This window comes from Centruroides sculpturatus, unplaced genomic scaffold, assembly GCF_000671375.1.
Source record: "Centruroides sculpturatus isolate CEXI.00-Female unplaced genomic scaffold, Cexi_2.0 scaffold310, whole genome shotgun sequence".
Lineage (NCBI taxonomy): Eukaryota > Metazoa > Arthropoda > Arachnida > Scorpiones > Buthidae > Centruroides > Centruroides sculpturatus.
The window spans coordinates 634,608-653,081 of NW_019386000.1; the positions used below are offsets into that span (position 1 = coordinate 634,608).

The 18,474-nt window shown below is 30.6% G+C and overlaps 1 protein-coding gene across 1 annotated transcript in view; it reads left to right on the plus strand.

Annotated features, from left to right (window-relative positions):
- Positions 1 to 14,265, plus strand: part of LOC111613026 (renin receptor-like) — a 32,328-nt gene extending 18,063 nt beyond the window's left edge. Inside the window, exons 5-6 of the mRNA XM_023354326.1 lie at positions 5,794 to 5,985; positions 14,092 to 14,265. Of these exons, the coding sequence (XP_023210094.1) occupies positions 5,794 to 5,985; positions 14,092 to 14,250 (351 nt within the window). The 3' untranslated portion in view covers positions 14,251 to 14,265. The remainder of the gene's footprint in view (positions 1 to 5,793; positions 5,986 to 14,091) is intronic.
- Positions 14,266 to 18,474: the final 4,209 nt, after the last annotated feature.

Here is an 18,474-nt window from a genome sequence, read left to right on the forward strand (position 1 = left end):
TAACGGACAGTATTTCAATCTTGGAAGATGAACTGGAAATTCACTTTCAGTTTTGCTCTTTTTTTCTGCCAAAATATCAGCCACAATAAACAAGCATTTTAATCCACCACTCTTTTGAAGCACTGCTTTCAACTTTTTCTTCACTTATTTTGCAGCACTGCCTGGTGCATCACAAAGTTTCTGCTTTGCTTTGTTGAGGAGATCAATTTTTTCATATATAGGTTTCCCACTACTATCAAGAGTAGTAATAGTATCTGCAATGAATGTGAAATAACACTTGATGTACACCAACTTTTTGAATGTATAACTCATGTTACATTTTTCATCTACTCAACAAATTATTCTAATAAAATAAAAACTTTAAGCAAATAAAATTATTATGACATGAAGATATATGCATGTAGTACTTACATTAATTTATCCATACTATCATCACGTTAAAATTTTGTTTATCTGCTTCCTTTTAGAGGGTTGTTACTAACAACTACCATGTGGTGGATATTGTCTCGCAGTCTTTACTATTAATGCACTTTTCATCGATTGATACATTAAAAGTCTCCAAGTTTCTTAGTTTTTGAACATCAAAGACTGAGTTTTGCCTTGTTCCAGATGATTGACACTCTTGACTCACTTGCATATTAGGCCAGAGTTGTTACTAGTTTATTATTAGAAACATCTTGCTAGAAATTCGATGCTTAATGAAGGCTTTTAAAAGAGGTCGAAAATGTTTCATTTTTGTATTTAATTCAAATGCATATTATTTGTTGGAAATTTTGTATGCATGGTATGTTGTTTTTAAAAGTTTACTTGACTCAAGCTAAAATCTCTAATCTTATCAAATTACTTAAAAGCATCTTCATTAAATAATAATTTTAGATTATTTCAATTCCTTGATTGGACAAAGTGTTTTTTTAATGCTTTTCCAGTTTTGGATGATCTCTTAGCAGACAGATTTGAGGGACTACAGTTGTTCTATTTTAAGCAAGTATTCCATATTAATAGATCTGTTAAAGGACTTGTACTGAGAATGGAATTGGAAAGATCTCCCCTTGCTATTCATTTATTGATAAATTTGTTCAACATAGAAAAATTTGTTTCAGTTTTGGAGGAAACTTATTGAATTACTATAAGACAATTATTGAAAATTGATATATACAAAACTTTTGTGGATTAATAATAATTCTTTTTTGAAGCCATTGCCTTTTATAATTAAAGGACTATTAAATAATAATGGACTACCCTTCTCTATCTATACATATTTTTCAAATAAAAGTTTGTTTCTTCTGGATTGCCATCAATAACTGAGACTTATATTGGTCACAAGATGTTCATTATTTGAGTGAAAGGAGTTGGACTCTGGAACTTTTCTTAATGGAATGTGGACTCCATTATATTTATTATCAAATTTGAGTTACAAAATATTCATTTGCTGCACAATTTAGATTAAATAAATTTTCAATAAACTTAAACAGTAAAATAATTAATGTTTTGTGTGACACTGAGTGTTCTTTTTTGTGGAATAAGTGATAAATATGAGAAAACACCTTCTTGATTCTTGTAATATTATTTCAGATATCTGAGTTGCTATAGTGACATCTGATTTTTGTTATCACATTTTATTTGGTGTCATGTTAACATTATATAAATTACAGTAATACTCCGAATTTACGCAATAGGTGGGACCGAGCGATGACTGCGTAAGTCGAATTCACGTAAGTCGGGGTATAATTTCACAATTTGTGTAAAATCCAAGTCGGATGTATGTAAGCTAATAAATGTTCTCATTAATCTTATCTCATCTTTTGATTCGTTCACGGTTACAAGAAATCACCACATAGAGTCTCTCAAGTCTCTGTAGATATAACAAACACAGAAATAAATAACACAAAATAGATTGTAGCTATGTGTCGATTCGGCACAACACGTCCGAACATGTAAGCTGAACAATAGTGTGGGGGGAGTGAGTAATTAAGAGTTGCATGGCACTCAAACAAAAGACGAATCAACAAGATTTGAAAATCGCGTAACTCCGGGTAGTAACAACTGCTTCTAGTGCCAAATTACTTTGTAATTAATAATAATTAGTAGCAGTAATATAGCCCAGTTTAATCTAGTAATTGTTTGGCTATATACAAGGTCTTCCAAAAAAAAAAATGTTACCTTTTTAAATAATTGTAATTATGTTAATTATTACACTCTATTATGTTAATTATTGCACTCTATCTCAAGAAATTTTTGAATCACCCTATAGGGTGATTCAAAAATTTCTTGAACATGGTACCCTAGATCAGGGGTGGCCAACAAGTCGATTGCGATCGAATGGTCGATCGCAAAACCAATTTTGGTTGATCGCTCGCGATGTCTTGACTTAATGTATTAAACTTTGTAAATTGTAACCGAACGCAACGTGTGAAGGAAACGCGCAAACGCAACTGTAGTGATATCAGACCTCCTCGTTCTCCCTCAGATGCAGTTATGTTGGTCCATATGCAATCCATTTGCGTACAGTTGTAAAAGGGAAATAAGAAATGTAGACCAAGGGTTGTAAAATTGAAAAAAAGAAGGGATAGAGAGAGTAGGTCGGGACACGGTAGAGAAAAGAAGGGTGAAGTGGTGGTCTCCGAAAGTGACAACGTTGAGTTTCAATTTTTCTTGTTTAAAATGTAAGTACCTTTTCTTCGTGTTTTAAATTAAATTGTGGCTTTTCTTTTCTATCTAAACTTAGTATGTATTTCACACCTCCCTTCCCCTCGCCACTTAGACCAGGGATGGGCAACGTTTTTTTGTGTAAGGGCCACATTTCAAAACTTTTGAACTAACGCCGGCCACATACAAGATAAAAGAGGGGGGAAATGCCGGTAAATCACAATTATTTATTCATATATAATTATAAAATAGAATAGATATACTTAATTTAGCTTCTAGAACTGATTTAAACGTAATGTATCAAAAATATTTGATTAAATATTAGTCACTGCTAGTTTTAAATTAGTTTCGAGGTGAGTCTGTTAGCCAGTTTCTCGTTTTAATTTTTACTAAATTCATTGCAGGAAAAACTATTCACATAAGTTGTAGAAAATAACATTTGAATTTTTGCTGCATACTTCTTAAGCTACGAAATTGATATATTTATACACATTTTATGTGACTCGGGCCACGGAATGTCCATCCCTGACTTAGACTATGCCTACGACAACGAGTCGATCGCGACACATTTTTAAGATAAAAAGTAGATCTTATGTACACAAAAGTTGGCCACCCCTGCCCTAGATGATCTTTGCCATGACAACACTGGCCCAAAATTTCAGTTTCAACTCTTGAAAGGCTGGAAGATATTTCAAAATTTTTCAAAGCCAATTTCTTCAGGAAGACAGCACAAAGACTGGGAATCAACAGGGAATCTCTCCGCATTATTCTGAAATATTTTCTTGAGATGCATGCTTACAAAATTACCATTTGTGAGAACCGAGGGGGTTAGTTTTCTCCACTTAACGGCGGCTCTGTCAGAGGATGGCTTTATAGGAGGACAAAATAAAATGAGTGGGGAGGTTAATGGGTAAGTTGACAGGTTCCCAAATAAATACACAGGTTGAACAAGAATAACACATTTAATGAACAACTATAAAATTGTACATATCGAAGATGACGAGCTACAAAAATTCTATTCTATGTCGTGACAATGATTTGTCTTTCATATGGAACATCTAATCTCTATTCTCTAAATTAAATTAAGAGACGAGAGAGAGACCTCTAGGAGAGAGTTCTCAGAGAAAGAGTATACAAATAGATATCTAAAAACAATACATCTAAGTTCCTGATCCGTAATATGGGTCATTGATAAAAACATTCCTGGATCATCATGGCAGTTATGGCGAGGTAGCGACGGATAGGGTGGCGGCATGGGTCAGTTGATGTGGCAGTCGATGTCTGCCCTGGAGATGTCCGCCTTGTGGAATGCATCCAAGTCCTCTTTATACTATTTTTGAGGTGAGAACTATGACATCATTAATGATTTATACGCACACCTGTTCGTGTGTTGATGCCTGGATCTAGCTAGTACGGACCACTGGCACAGAGAAGTTTGTTTAATTTATTGATATCAGTGTCTAGAAGATATGATTTTATAATATAAATTTCTATAGGTTTGACAGCTCTCATCCATAAATTAACATTCAGCTGACAATTTCTGTAAACTGATCAACAATCTAGATATTGTTTATATTAAACGTTGCGTTTGACTACGAACGAGGCAATTTATTGCTGTAACCATATGTCACGTGCAACCAAAGAGGGGATAGGAAACATCTCTTATTCCCGTCTTGTTGATATTAACATCTATAGAATTACCGTTAAACAAATGGAGGAGATTTCTTTTATTGATATACTAACGATTTTTTTTGAGAAGATTGTCTTGGTCATTGACCACAGAAGACCCCTTTTTCCCTTTTTGCCTAATCACGAGGTTTATTAGAGGGGTGATACTGTTCTAAAACAAAAGGGTTTTGGACCTTCACACATTCATCATAAACTTAGCCATGGTGTAATGGCAACTTGAGTGAGCTTTGCTAATAAAATTATGGAAATGTTTGCAAGTCTGACATTAGATGCCAATAAGATAATATTCGAGGACAAAGCACATTTTCATCCTGATGGCTATGTTAATAAGCAAAACTTTTGAATTTGGGGAATGTTGAATCCAAAGTCACTGTGTTCAAACCATTGTATGCAGTGACGATCACAGCATGAGCAGCAATTACATTGAATGCTGTGTACTTAAATTTCATTGAGATTCCAATCACAGGTCCCATATATAAATGTTTCTCAGAGACCAAATTTAACCTTGGACAAGGAAAAATTATTTTTTCCAGAAATATCACTTTGTGCAAGGTGGTGATACTTCCCACTACACCCAGGATGTGTTTGAAAGTATTTTCAATAAGTATCAAGATCGTGTTATAGGATTAAGTTATCCAAAATTTGTGGGTAGTGGGATTCAATGGCCTCCTTACAGTCCTGACTTAAACTCTTGTGAATTTTTTTTCTCTGGAGTTATATTGAAGATGTCAAATGTTACAAGGAAAAGTCAAAGAATGCAGAACAATTAAAGACTACAATTAAAAAAGTTAAGACTATTAAAAGTGATTTACTAGAAAGGGTTTTTCAGGGGTTTGAAAAAGGCTTAAATTTTGTGCTGAATCAGATGGGGGCATTTTGAAAATATCTACCATTAAAATGAACTTAATACTGTATAATATGCTTTTGGTCTGATTAAAATCTGTTTATTCATTAAAAAGGTATAGCACTTTACTTTTTGACATATATTATTTGTCACTCTGTATAATAAAAATAATCATTTATTGTTTTGTTTAATGTGTTACATAAAACTCTTGCATGAATGTTTCATCTTGCTACTTAAAATGATTTTTTAATGCTTGATGACTGTAGGAATTTTCTGGAATTGACTTTCCAATTTGCATAGTCAGTTCCAAAAACTACCTATCTATATAATTATAAGAATTAGGTGTGTTGCTATTGATGATGATGATTATAGTATTATTACATATTTTTAATTACATTTAAGTATTTTTTGTTAATTTTTAATAAAGCCAAATGGTGGCTGGATTATAATATATAAATATTGTGTTTAAGATGTTTATAATTTTTAATAAAATAGCAATGTACAAAAATAAAACTGAATATGATGATGGAAAAGTTTCTAATTAATCAAAACTCTTAACTATTGTATTCTGTTTATTATGTTTTAAAATTATGTATAAATGCTTTTTTATATAGTTGCATTCATCTATATCTGAATATCAGTTGTTGTTAAAAGATCTTCCTCCTAATAAAGAAAAGCGTTTAAAATGGATAAAATCTGATACAGAACTAAACCAAGGTTTGAAAGATGAAACATTTAATATTTCTGTTCCAAATGATATGCAGTTACTCAGAGAACTAGCAACAGTAAAAGCATTGGTGAATTGTGTGAGTAAAATATTTAATGTAATTTATTTTATATAATTAATTTATAATTTTTAAATATCTTTGTGAATAGACACAGACAAACTAATGATTTTGAAATTATAGAATTTTAAAGCATGAATTTTTATAATGAAGTATAATTGCTTTTTCACTTTTAACTTTAAATAAGCTATTTTGTCATGGAATAGAATTAAATCTTGTATAATATACATACACAGTAAAATCTTTCTGTTAAACTTAATGATTCCACAAATATTAGGTTGTTCGGAAAGTAAGTTCGTTTTTTTAACCATTAGACGTATTATTCATATTTTTCCCGCCATTTTTATTCTAAACCGTATTAACATTATATATTTTTACAGCTAGCATTCTAAGGCTTATTTGTAAAAAATCTTGTTTGATTCTGTGCAATTGTTTATTTTTCGTGTCCCATCAAATATGGAAGATCGAAAGCAGCATTTTTGGCATATTTTACTTTTTTATTACCAAAAAATCAAAATGCTGTTCAAGCAAGAAAAAAATTGTGATACATGAATGGAGATGATGTGTTGAGAGAAAGACAGTGCCAAAACTGGTTTACAAAATTTTGTTCTCACAATTTCAATATTGAAGATGCACCACATTCTGGATGGCCAGTTGAAGCCAACAAAAACAAAATAAAGGTACTGATTGAAGCAAACTGCCAAATAACAACACATGAAATCACTAAGAGATTAAATTTGTCGAATTGAATCGTTTATGATTACTTGAAACGAATTGGTTTCGTTTCAAAGCTTGATATATGGGTTCCACATATTCTTAAAGAGAGTTGCTCTCTTTGTGGGATTTTAAGGAAATTTTTTTTTGGAGCTTTTACCAGACAATTTAACAATTGATTTAAAAGTGTACTGCCATCAAGTAGACAAATTGAGTAGTATCATCAAGCAGAAAAGGCCAGAATTGATTAACAAAAAAGGTGTAGTATTTTACCATGATAATGCCAAATTTCACACAAGTTTGGTAACTCGTCAGAAACTGTTACAGCTTAGATGGGATGTGCTATCACATCAATCATATTTGCCAGATCAGGCACCCATAGATTATTACTTGTTCTGGTCTATACGAAAGTTTTTAAGCTGTAAGACATTTACTTGAAATGAAAATATCAAAAATTACTTGGATCAGTTTTTTGTAAGCAAACATCAAAACTTTTATAAACGTGAAATCATGCTACTGACAGAAACAATGGCAACAGGTATTTGACCAAGATGGTCAATATATAATTCAATAAAATATTTATTTATTATAAAAATATTGTGTTTTGCCACGGAAAAAAATGAAATTGCTTTCCAAACAACCCAATACTATTAGTTTGCATCCCTATCCTCATTATCATCTCTTTAATACCCAACTCAGCATTTTTTTTTATTCACTAAGTAGGGATTTACATGTACTAAATAGATCTATGAATATAAGTAGAAAGGATTGTAATAGATTCTACTTTCATATGGTATATGGTGTGCAGTATTCTGAAAAAATTTATCTAAATTAAATCTCACTCTGATTTTCAAATAATGATGATGTAATTTGCAATTACATTTAATTAAATGATTTTAAGTAAGTAGTAATACTTGATTGGTCCAATTTGCAATTTATATATATATAAATTGCAAATTGCAAAAATAAATAAATATATATATATATATTTTTTTTTTTTCAAGAATAAAATACAAAATAAAATTTGAGTAAAACAATTAATGCATGTTGATTGTGTGCTGTTGATGTTGAATATTTTACACATACATAGAATATATTATTTATCATGCTGATGCTTAGAAACAATAGGCAAATTTTCAGATGAATTAACTCTTTCACAATGACAAAATGCTATTATAATAAGATACTGCTTATGTTAGTAAAGTTAGGATTTATTTTATTCATTCATTAATATTTAAAATTAACTTGACAGAAGAAGAAAAAATTTATTTATTATAGTTAGATCTTACTTCTATTATATTTTTATTTATTTAATTCATTTAATTTGTAATACGAAATATATAATTATAATTATTACAGAATAGAAATTATAGATAATATGTAATATATTATACATTAAATTTATAATTTCTCAAAATATTAGCATACTAGGTGTGTGTGTGAGAGGACTGGTCAAAAATATCTGGGACAGAATTTCTTACAGAGAAACTACTACTAATAGCAAAGTCAATAGATTAGGTCTCTGAATGCCTATTGTTCTCACCCTTAAAATTAGAGGTAGTAAACAAGTTTGCTGATAGGTGTACTGCAATTGTTTGGGCTCTTGGTTTGTTTATATCTTATGCAGAAAAATATTGTATTTGTGTAAAATATTATAATATTAGTAATTGCATAAGCAACTGTATTTTATAGAGTTGATCTTTCTATTAATATTTTTATTTATTACAAGTAAGCTTAAAATAAATGAATAAAAACTAATAATACATAAAATGCATAAAAATTAATTTTACATAAACTTTTGTTTTACGTAGTAAAGGTTATGTTTAAAAAGTGACAGATAAAGTCAGTTTATCTAAATAATTTTGAATCTACCGAAATTTCATTAAATATTAAATTATATGTCAGTCAAGTAAATTATTTGCATTAAAGAACATAGTTATTTAAATTACTTTTGAAGGTTTTATATTATTAAGTTCATACTGATTTTGTCATTTACTAAATAAAAAAGTTCAGATGTTAAAAATTAAAATTTTATCTTCATCATCATCTAGTTGTTACAAATTGCACTCATGCTACATAAAGTTTATTTTTGTATAGTAAATTATTAACATCTACAAAAATTTTGAAACAGTTTAAGTATTGTTATGCATACATAACATCATTGGATAAAAATTGATAATTATTAAAAAAAATATATTTTGTTTATGGTGAAGTTGAACATTTTGATTGCATCAAACAAATCAGCTATGAAGATGAATTAGATCATTTTTTTATCTTTGATTTTATAAACATTTTCAAAGCTGATGTGAAAAATTGTATTAAAAGAATTTTAGGTTTTATGTGGTTTACATGTGTTTTGTATAAATTTCATAATAAAAGTTTTAATATAGTCTGTATTAGGATTAACATTTTTAAAATTATTATTTACATTTTTGTAATATAATTTTTTATTTCACAGATAGCCTTCATAAAACATTAAATATTCAAAACTCTTTTTTACATTTATGAATTTCTAGATATTTTGTTGACATTTTAAAGAACTAATAAAAAAAATAAACAATAGACAAAACATTCATTAAACTTGATAATGGTCAAAGCCATGACTTTTTCTTACCACACCTATGCCAAACTTGAAAGCTTTTTTTTGTAAACTTTTAATTTTGTTTTACTAATAAACTGTTTATTTATTTCACATGTAAAAATATATATACAGGGTTCCTACACACCTGGAAAGTCAGGGAAAATCAGGGAAAGTCAGGGATTTTCATTATTTTTTGAAAAAGTCAGGGAAAGTCAGGGAATTTGTCAAAAATTATCAAAAAGTCAGGGAATTTGTCGAAAATTGTCAAACAGTCAGGGAATTTGTCTCCTTAACTGCGTTGTTGATTTGGTTTGCTGAATATAGATGACCAATCATAGCCANATCTTTGATTTTATAAACATTTTCAAAGCTGATGTGAAAAATTGTATTAAAAGAATTTTAGGTTTTATGTGGTTTACATGTGTTTTGTATAAATTTCATAATAAAAGTTTTAATATAGTCTGTATTAGGATTAACATTTTTAAAATTATTATTTACATTTTTGTAATATAATTTTTTATTTCACAGATAGCCTTCATAAAACATTAAATATTCAAAACTCTTTTTTACATTTATGAATTTCTAGATATTTTGTTGACATTTTAAAGAACTAATAAAAAAAATAAACAATAGACAAAACATTCATTAAACTTGATAATGGTCAAAGCCATGACTTTTTCTTACCACACCTATGCCAAACTTGAAAGCTTTTTTTTGTAAACTTTTAATTTTGTTTTACTAATAAACTGTTTATTTATTTCACATGTAAAAATATATATACAGGGTTCCTACACACCTGGAAAGTCAGGGAAAATCAGGGAAAGTCAGGGATTTTCATTATTTTTTGAAAAAGTCAGGGAAAGTCAGGGAATTTGTCAAAAATTATCAAAAAGTCAGGGAATTTGTCGAAAATTGTCAAACAGTCAGGGAATTTGTCTCCTTAACTGCGTTGTTGATTTGGTTTGCTGAATATAGATGACCAATNGTGAGGGTCAGGGAATTTGGACAAAGTTGGTCAGGGAAAATCAGGGAAAGTCAGGGAATTCAAAACAAAAATTTGAGTAGGAACCCTGTATATATATATATATGTTAATGTGAGTTTGTATACTGTAAGGTCTCTTTTTATGCAGATTATTTTTATGCGATTTTGAAGTTATGCGGTTTGTATTTCATCCAAAAATTTATTGGACAAACATACATATAGGTTTGTTTAGGAAGCCCGCATATAGACAGTCTCCAAAAATCGTGGAACGCTCAAAGCTCACTCCATTTGTTCCACTGACATATAACGTTTATGAATGTAAACGACAGCTAGATCTACCTTAATCGCTTTAGTTCCTAGCAATTTTTGATATAAATGTAATTAAACATAAAAAATACTTAAAACTGAAAAAAACAAAAGAAATGCGTTAGTTTTGAAGAAAAAGCTTCAAAGTTTAACTTCCTTTGTCTCGCCCTTCTGTGAAATTTAACACTGATGAGTCATTGTTTACACATCTGGATGACCTTGAACACAGCTGGAGTAGGATTTCCTGGGGCATTCTCATAGATGTTGCGGGAGGACAAGGGTTTAAAGTAGGGTGAACACTAGCTGGCCGTATATTTTTAAATATTTTTAAAAAATTTGGAGATTTAAAAAACATTCCAAAAATTCAAAAAAAATTTCAAATTAATTAATTAAAATTTTAATTAACTCTTTACATCCAGATGTCAGTGATTTGTTTTTAGAGTGAGCTTTTGCAATTTGGGGATTCCCCTTGTATTACTTTTGAATAAAATAAACTGAATTGAGTTTGAATACAAGTTTATTTTAAGTTTTTATATGAATTTCTTTCAGACATTCGTAGTAATTTATTAAGCAGACTATTTCTTTTAATTTCTGCAAACTTTTTTATGCGGTTTTAAGTTAATTTTCACTCGTTGTTTTGGTTTTATGCAATTTTAGAAAATTACGGAACGTATCCCTACTTTTTCAAGGCAAGTAAAGTCTTTTTTTATGCAAATTTTTTATATGCGTTTTTCTGTAGANCTGCAAACTTTTTTATGCGGTTTTAAGTTAATTTTCACTCGTTGTTTTGGTTTTATGCAATTTTAGAAAATTACGGAACGTATCCCTACTTTTTCAAGGCAAGTAAAGTCTTTTTTTATGCAAATTTTTTATATGCATTTTTCTGTAGAACGTATCCACTGCATAAAATGAGACCTTACAGTACATTGTTGTACTTCTGTCACTGTCATTACAAGTACTGGGCAGTTGATCATTGCTCTCAATATATTTAGGAAAAGTGGACTAAGTACCTTAAAAACAAAAAAATTCAAAATTCAAATGTAAACAACATAACATGTGCATTCATTATGGTAAAACACATGTTCTACTCCTTACCTGTGAGATCGACTTGTTTCTTGGAGACAACTTCGGCTTTTCTCTCTGATGGACATCATTGCTTTTGGAGCACTTTGATGCTTAGATAGGATAGACAATTTGGGAATTTAGATAAAAAAACATTTGGAGTCAATGTCCCATATGCAAGCTTGCACTAATTGACCATTGATTGTGTGACTGAATGATTTTATTAAGAATTGATCTTCAAAATACTTGTCACATACAAGCCTTTGTGATTAATTTTTTTCTTCACGTGGAATGAATTTTCTCTAGCATTCAAATTATTTTCTGGAATTCTTTAAATAATGTTTTTTTTATCTAAATTCCCAAATTGTCTATCCTATCTAAGCATCAAAGTGCCCAAAAAGCAATGATGTCCATCAGAGAGAAAAGCCGAAGTTGTCTCCAAGAAACAAGTCGATCTCACAGGTAAGGAGTAGAACATGTGTTTTACCATAATGAATGCACATGTTATGTTGTTTACATTTGAATTTTGAATTTTTTTGTTTTTAAGGTACTTAATCCACTTTTCCTAAATATATTGAAAGCAATGATCAACTGCCCATTAAAAAAATGCCTCTTATTGTCTTTTTCATTAGGATATCTGGAATTGCATCCAGAACAAGCATGTTGGTATGTTTGCCAATTACTGAATGAATAAAATCTAAATGACTAAATAACTAAATGCCATAAAGATTAAATGCTAATAACTAAATGCATTAATTAACAAATGCTAATGACTAAAAGACAAATGATTAAATGACTGAAAAATAAAATGCTTTCTACTGTTTTCACATTGTCATAGATCCCAAATGTTCAAAGCACCCCTAGCAGCCAATGCAGTTATTTCCACTACTTTTCTGCTTGCAGTTGGTGACTAGGTAATCTATTGACTCTGCTAATAACAATGTAGTAACCATGCAGGATATTTGACTATCTCTTAATGCCATGTATCAGAGTAGCAGGTGGCAGCATGCCTCAATTGTCAATGGGTTGAGCTTCAATGCAGGCATATGTTTCTCTGTCTTGTGAAATGGACAAGTTGAATGAGCAACATTTTTGCATCAAATTTTTCTGGAAACTTGGTAAGATGGTCACCAAAATTTACAAAATGTTTCAACAAGCATCTGGAAATGGTGCTTTGTCAGTCCAAAACATTTGAGTAGTGTTCATATATCAGAAATGGCTTCACTTTAACTAATGATGACCCATACACAGGCTGATCAAGAACATGAATTAATGAGACTGTTGATTGTCATATTGGTTACAGAACTGTTTTGCAATGCTTTAGAGATGCAGATTGTTGGTAATGCCTGTACAAATGATCTTCTGGTAATTTGTTTCTGCGCCTTAACAATGCACTGTGCCATGCAGCTCTGAGAGTCAGAATTTTTGACCAAGCACAGCATCCCTACAGTCCCCACTCTCCATACTCACCAGATTTGACTTCTTGTAACTTACAGGCCTATTGGACATGCATGGAAAAGTTGAAGGATTGCTGGAATTGCTGTATACAATCTGGTAAGTTGTACTTTTAAGGAGATAACTTCCAGTGACCCAGTAATTGGGCTGCAATTTTAAAATTGCAGACCTATAAATTCCTACTTGTGTCTGTCTTCTGTCCTTCCTTAATCTTGAGAACGGAGTTAGATAGATGAAAGTCAAGACTAGATGTGGAAAGCTTAGGAGCCAGAGGTTCTGATGAACTATATATGAAATTCTAATTTGGACTTAAGTCATGTTGTTTAAATTCAAAAAACTTTTTCTGGGAGCAAGTTAGATAGATGACTGGCATGACTTTCATTAACAGGAAAAGTATCTTGTACAGTGGCAAGATACTAATATCAAGAGCATTGTGCATCACAATTAAAAAATTGCAACTCAGCATTGTGACTATGTCACAATAAATCGCTTAGAAAACATAGTGTTTTTTAAATAAAAAAGACACAATGTTGACTAATAACATGTAATTTTATGTTATGCCTCTTTTAACCATTTTATAAGAGGCATATCATAAAATTACATGTTATTAGCCAACATTGTGTTTTTTTTATTTATTTAAAAAAAACTCAGTTTTTTAAGAAAAAAAACTGTTCCATAAGTCAAATAAAAGTATTTGACTTTGAAATCAGATAATTGCTTGTTGCTTTTGTTTTCTTACAATAAATTCTGTCCTGAATATCTTGATCAGTCCTTGTATGTTTTGGTGCAAAATTTGCTTTAGTTTTTATACCTGTAGCTTGCACATCATTTTAAATTTTCATACAGAATGTGTATGTGCCAGCAAATAGAACATTTGCTGGTTAAACATCATTTTATTAATTATATTGAATTCTATATAGAATACAATTTTTGAATGGCTTTTATTGTTGTTTATATTAGTTTTCCTAAATAAACAATTAATTGAAATGGATACAATTTTATTTTATTGTTTTTTTTTTTTTTTTAGATATCAAAGCATAAATCATTAATTGTGGATGGAGTTCCAGATATTTATTGGGTAAAGCTTTCAGGATTGCAAAATTTAATAGAAGAGCATGGTATTGATTCATATCAAGTTAATGAAGCTGTAAGATTGTTGAGACAAACAATTTTAGAGGTAAGCTAATATTTTAAAATATACTATCTTATGAATTTATGAAACAATTCAATTACTTATAATGAAAACTTTAAGAATCAAAAATTGCACCAGATATTTGATTCAGTTTTTATTCTATTGTGCTTTGTGTGTCATTGAAAACTGTTTTAGAAGTTCTCATATTAGTTATGTGAGTACATAACAATAAAAATTTTATTAAACAGCTTTACAAATTTACATATTTCAGAAATAAGTTAATAAAATGTTCATTTTGATCATTTTGCTTTCTTGACTGTTATACAGGGGGAAAGTATGGCAATCCGGCAAAAAATGTAAAAATCCTCCAGATTTTTACATTTTTGGACTTGGGACATCTTGAAATGTCCAGAAATGCAAAAAGATTCGGGTAGTAGTTTCTGTGTGTGTGGATGTTTGTGCTTGTGTGGGGCATGATTTTGTTCACCCTCTTTGAAGCTTAATAACTCCTGCACTTTTTGTTGAAAATTTCTGAAATTTTGCAGGTAGGTTTGTATATTAGTGGGATTGATGTTATTAAATTTTAGTGTTAAATTAAAGGTTGGGGGTTGGGGAGATAATGGGGATTGTGTGTGTATCTCCAGTAGGATTTGATTAATGACAATTTTACTCATTATTAGCATTTACAATTTTTTTATAAAACTCATCCCTACTCAAAATAAAACTTTTTGCCATTTTATAGTAGTTAAAAATATAAAAAAATTTTTAAATAAAATATGATAACAGAAGTGTACTTGGCATATTTATAAATGCTAAATAATTTGGAACTAGCAGTAGATGTTAGGTACCATCTCTTGCTAAATTTAATAATTTAGAAAGTTCTGAAAGAAAAGAATCAGTCAATGCAGGACATGAACCTGCAACTCCCATAAACCTGCAACTCCCATAAACCATGCAATGGCATTGCCAGTTATGCAACCAGGATCTTTGTCCAATCTTCATTTCCAAAACTTTTCTTCTAGAACCTTCTAAATTAATTATTAAAATATTATGATGCCTAACACCTACCTCTAGATTACATACAATTAATTATTAACAGTAGTACTAATATAGCTTGTTAAAATCTGGCAATCATTTGGTTTTAATATATATAACTATCAGGTTTTAGATGGTGATATTTCAATCATACGATTATGTTAACAAGAAATTGTTGCACTTTCCTATCATGAAGAAACAATAATAATTTATTGCTTAAAGTTTTGCATAATTTTGTAAATATCACAGGTCTGCAAAAAAAAATTTTTTTCCCAGCTGCATGGAATATTTTTGCTGAATTGCTGTTTTAAAGATCACAGATTCTAAAAATAACTTCCTTTACATCCCATCCCGTAAAGGTTTTTTGCAAAATAAAAACAAATTTTTGATAAAAACTCTTATTTATTACCATGAACTAAATATATTATATTTTCTTACAACTAATCAACAAATTCTTTCTGATATTATACACAATTTTAGGCCTACTTTTTTTTCTTATGAAACCTTTTCTTCTTTTTGATGCTCCTCCAAACTCGTTTCCAATTTCTTTCTCTGGTTTCTCGATTGAGCATCTAACAGTAGCCAGCTAACATATTGACATCGCATTTTCCTTGGTAACGTCTCTCGATATCACGGACATCCTGGTGAAATCTTTTACAATGTTCTTCATTGTAGGCTCCAAAGTTTTCGGGAAAATAGTCAATATGGGAATGTAAGAAGTGAACTTTTAAGCTCATCTTGAATCCTTGAGCTTCATACGCTGCTATCAGCATGCGTTGTACAATGGTTTTGTAGTCAGGGTCCTTAGTATTCCCCCAAAACTTATGCACTACATTTTTGAGAGTCCCATGCTTCTTTTTCCTTTTCTCCTATTGTTTCCAGAAATCTGCTTTGTCTCGATCTTCAAGTTTCAATTTGAAATATGCAAATTAAACTTTCTTCACAAATTCACTTATGTTTCCTTGTTGACTTTTCACTGCGTATTCACCAAAAACATAACAGAAGCTGTCGGGAGAAATTACGCAACCTCTGCGAGCCGTATTCCAGAAATAAAAATACAATCGAAGTAGCGTTCGAATGCTGATATAAACTGAGTGTGGCATTAGATGGCCAGCAAGATACTGAACTTATTTAGCTTGTTGAAACCTGATCTAATCCAACAGCAGGTTGCTTATATTTATTCCTAGTATTTCGGATAACATGTCAAAACATGCTCAATCTCACCAATAATACTACTCACTATCAACTTTTAACCTGTTTCTATACGATCATGCAACCTTCCTTCTAACGCTAAAAGTACTAAACACACCTCCCCCTACCACTACTCTCTTCTACCATTAACATTTTTAATTATTTATTACCAAGTCCAGCTATAATTGATAGAATTAATGTGAGAAGTCTTCGTTTTAAGGCTATTTTTTAAATAAAAAAAATAGTAAATTTTAAGTTAACTAGGAATTTTACGCTAAATACAAACAAAAACTTGAGTGTAACAAAAAATTTGACGAGATGGAATTTTTTTGGTATTTTTTTCGTTTTTACCAAGTTGAAATCTGTAAGAAAATGTATAAAAATCCTATGCAGTTTTTTACTTGCAGACCCGTGTAATGGGTGGACCATCAAAAATTCGGAAATTTACAACACGATGTCGAATGCGCAAATTCGTTTATTTATAACTAAAAATATTCTTGAAATTTCATTTAAAAAATGCATTTGTGACGATACCTAAATGAAATTCTTACGCAAGAAACAAAAATTGTACAATTAACACAATTTGTGTTAATGATGATAATTGTACAATTGTACAATTATTATTATCTGCTAACTCTGCTAGAGCGGATTTTCGGCCATGACAAACCTCAAAACTAAACATCGTCGAAGATGACTTGAGACTGAAGCTAACCAAAAAGCAACCAGATTTTACAAAGTTGCGCAAAGAAAATCGTGCACATTTGTCGCATTAAAATTAAATAACCTTATGTTATTTTCATTATTATTAGAATTGTATTTTAGAGGTAATAAATGTATGTAATAAATGTAAAAACAAACTTATTTTATTTATCACTAGCTGTCTACCCACGGCTTCGCCCGCATTATATCGAATTTTCTCGTGGGAGTAAGATATTTTCTCGCAGTAAAATGTAGCCTATGTCTATCTCCAACGTGTAAGCTATCTCCGTGCCATATTTTATTAAAACCTGTTCGGCGGTTTAGACGTGAAAAGTTGACAGACAGAATTACCTTCGAATTTATAATATTAGTATGGATTAATATAAATTTCTGCTATAAGGGGTACGCGAGTTTGAGCTCTTTCTTGAAGTGGTACACAGGAAAAAGTAATTGGAAACCACTGATCTAGGTAATCCTCAAATTATCTACTAGGCACTCGGTAAAGTGAAAATAAGATCTTTGCTGGAACAACAGCAACGTTTCTGTACGGTTAAATTAACATAGTGTTCTTTATTTAATTTTCCATATCTAAAGAATCAAGTTAATACAATCAAACAATCAACAAATCAGTTGATAGAATCAATCATCAACCAATTAAAAATCATACAAAAAATTAAACGATTTAAAATATTAATACAATTAAGGAAATTATTATGTAGATAACCACCTATGGAATTTCGGGACTTTGAGTATCTATCTGAATTGAGGGGACAGTGACGACTTCAACGATATCCTACTTTTAAACTGGAGACGAAAAATAATAAATTTATCATACTTTTTCTGGTGATCGTATGATACAATTGTGCAGTTAATGTTACCTATGGTAAGTAAAATGGGTCGTCTTTGATTCCAGCAAACAGAAGAAAGGAAACAGTGGAGACGCACGTTCTAACCTAACATAACCTAGTCTAATAAATTACCATAATTATTACCAACCAAATTATTAGAATAGGTTAGGTTAGGTTTGAACGTGCGTCCCCAGTTTCCTTTCTTATCTTTGCTGGAATCAGAGACGAGCCGCCAGTTTACTCACCATAGGTAACATTATCCAATTGTGCTTACTTATTAGTGCAGTCTAAAGATTGGTGACGCTTTCAATTTCATAGCAATTAGTTTTTGCGACAAGCACACTTATTCGTGGTACATTTATTTGTGGCAAAGATCTTATTTTCACTTTACCGAGTGCCTAGTAGGTAATGTGCGGATTACCTAGATACTCTGCACATTATCTAGGTAATTTGAGAAATGGAACAATTTTCACAACTTTAACGGATCACCCTAGTTAATCTGCAG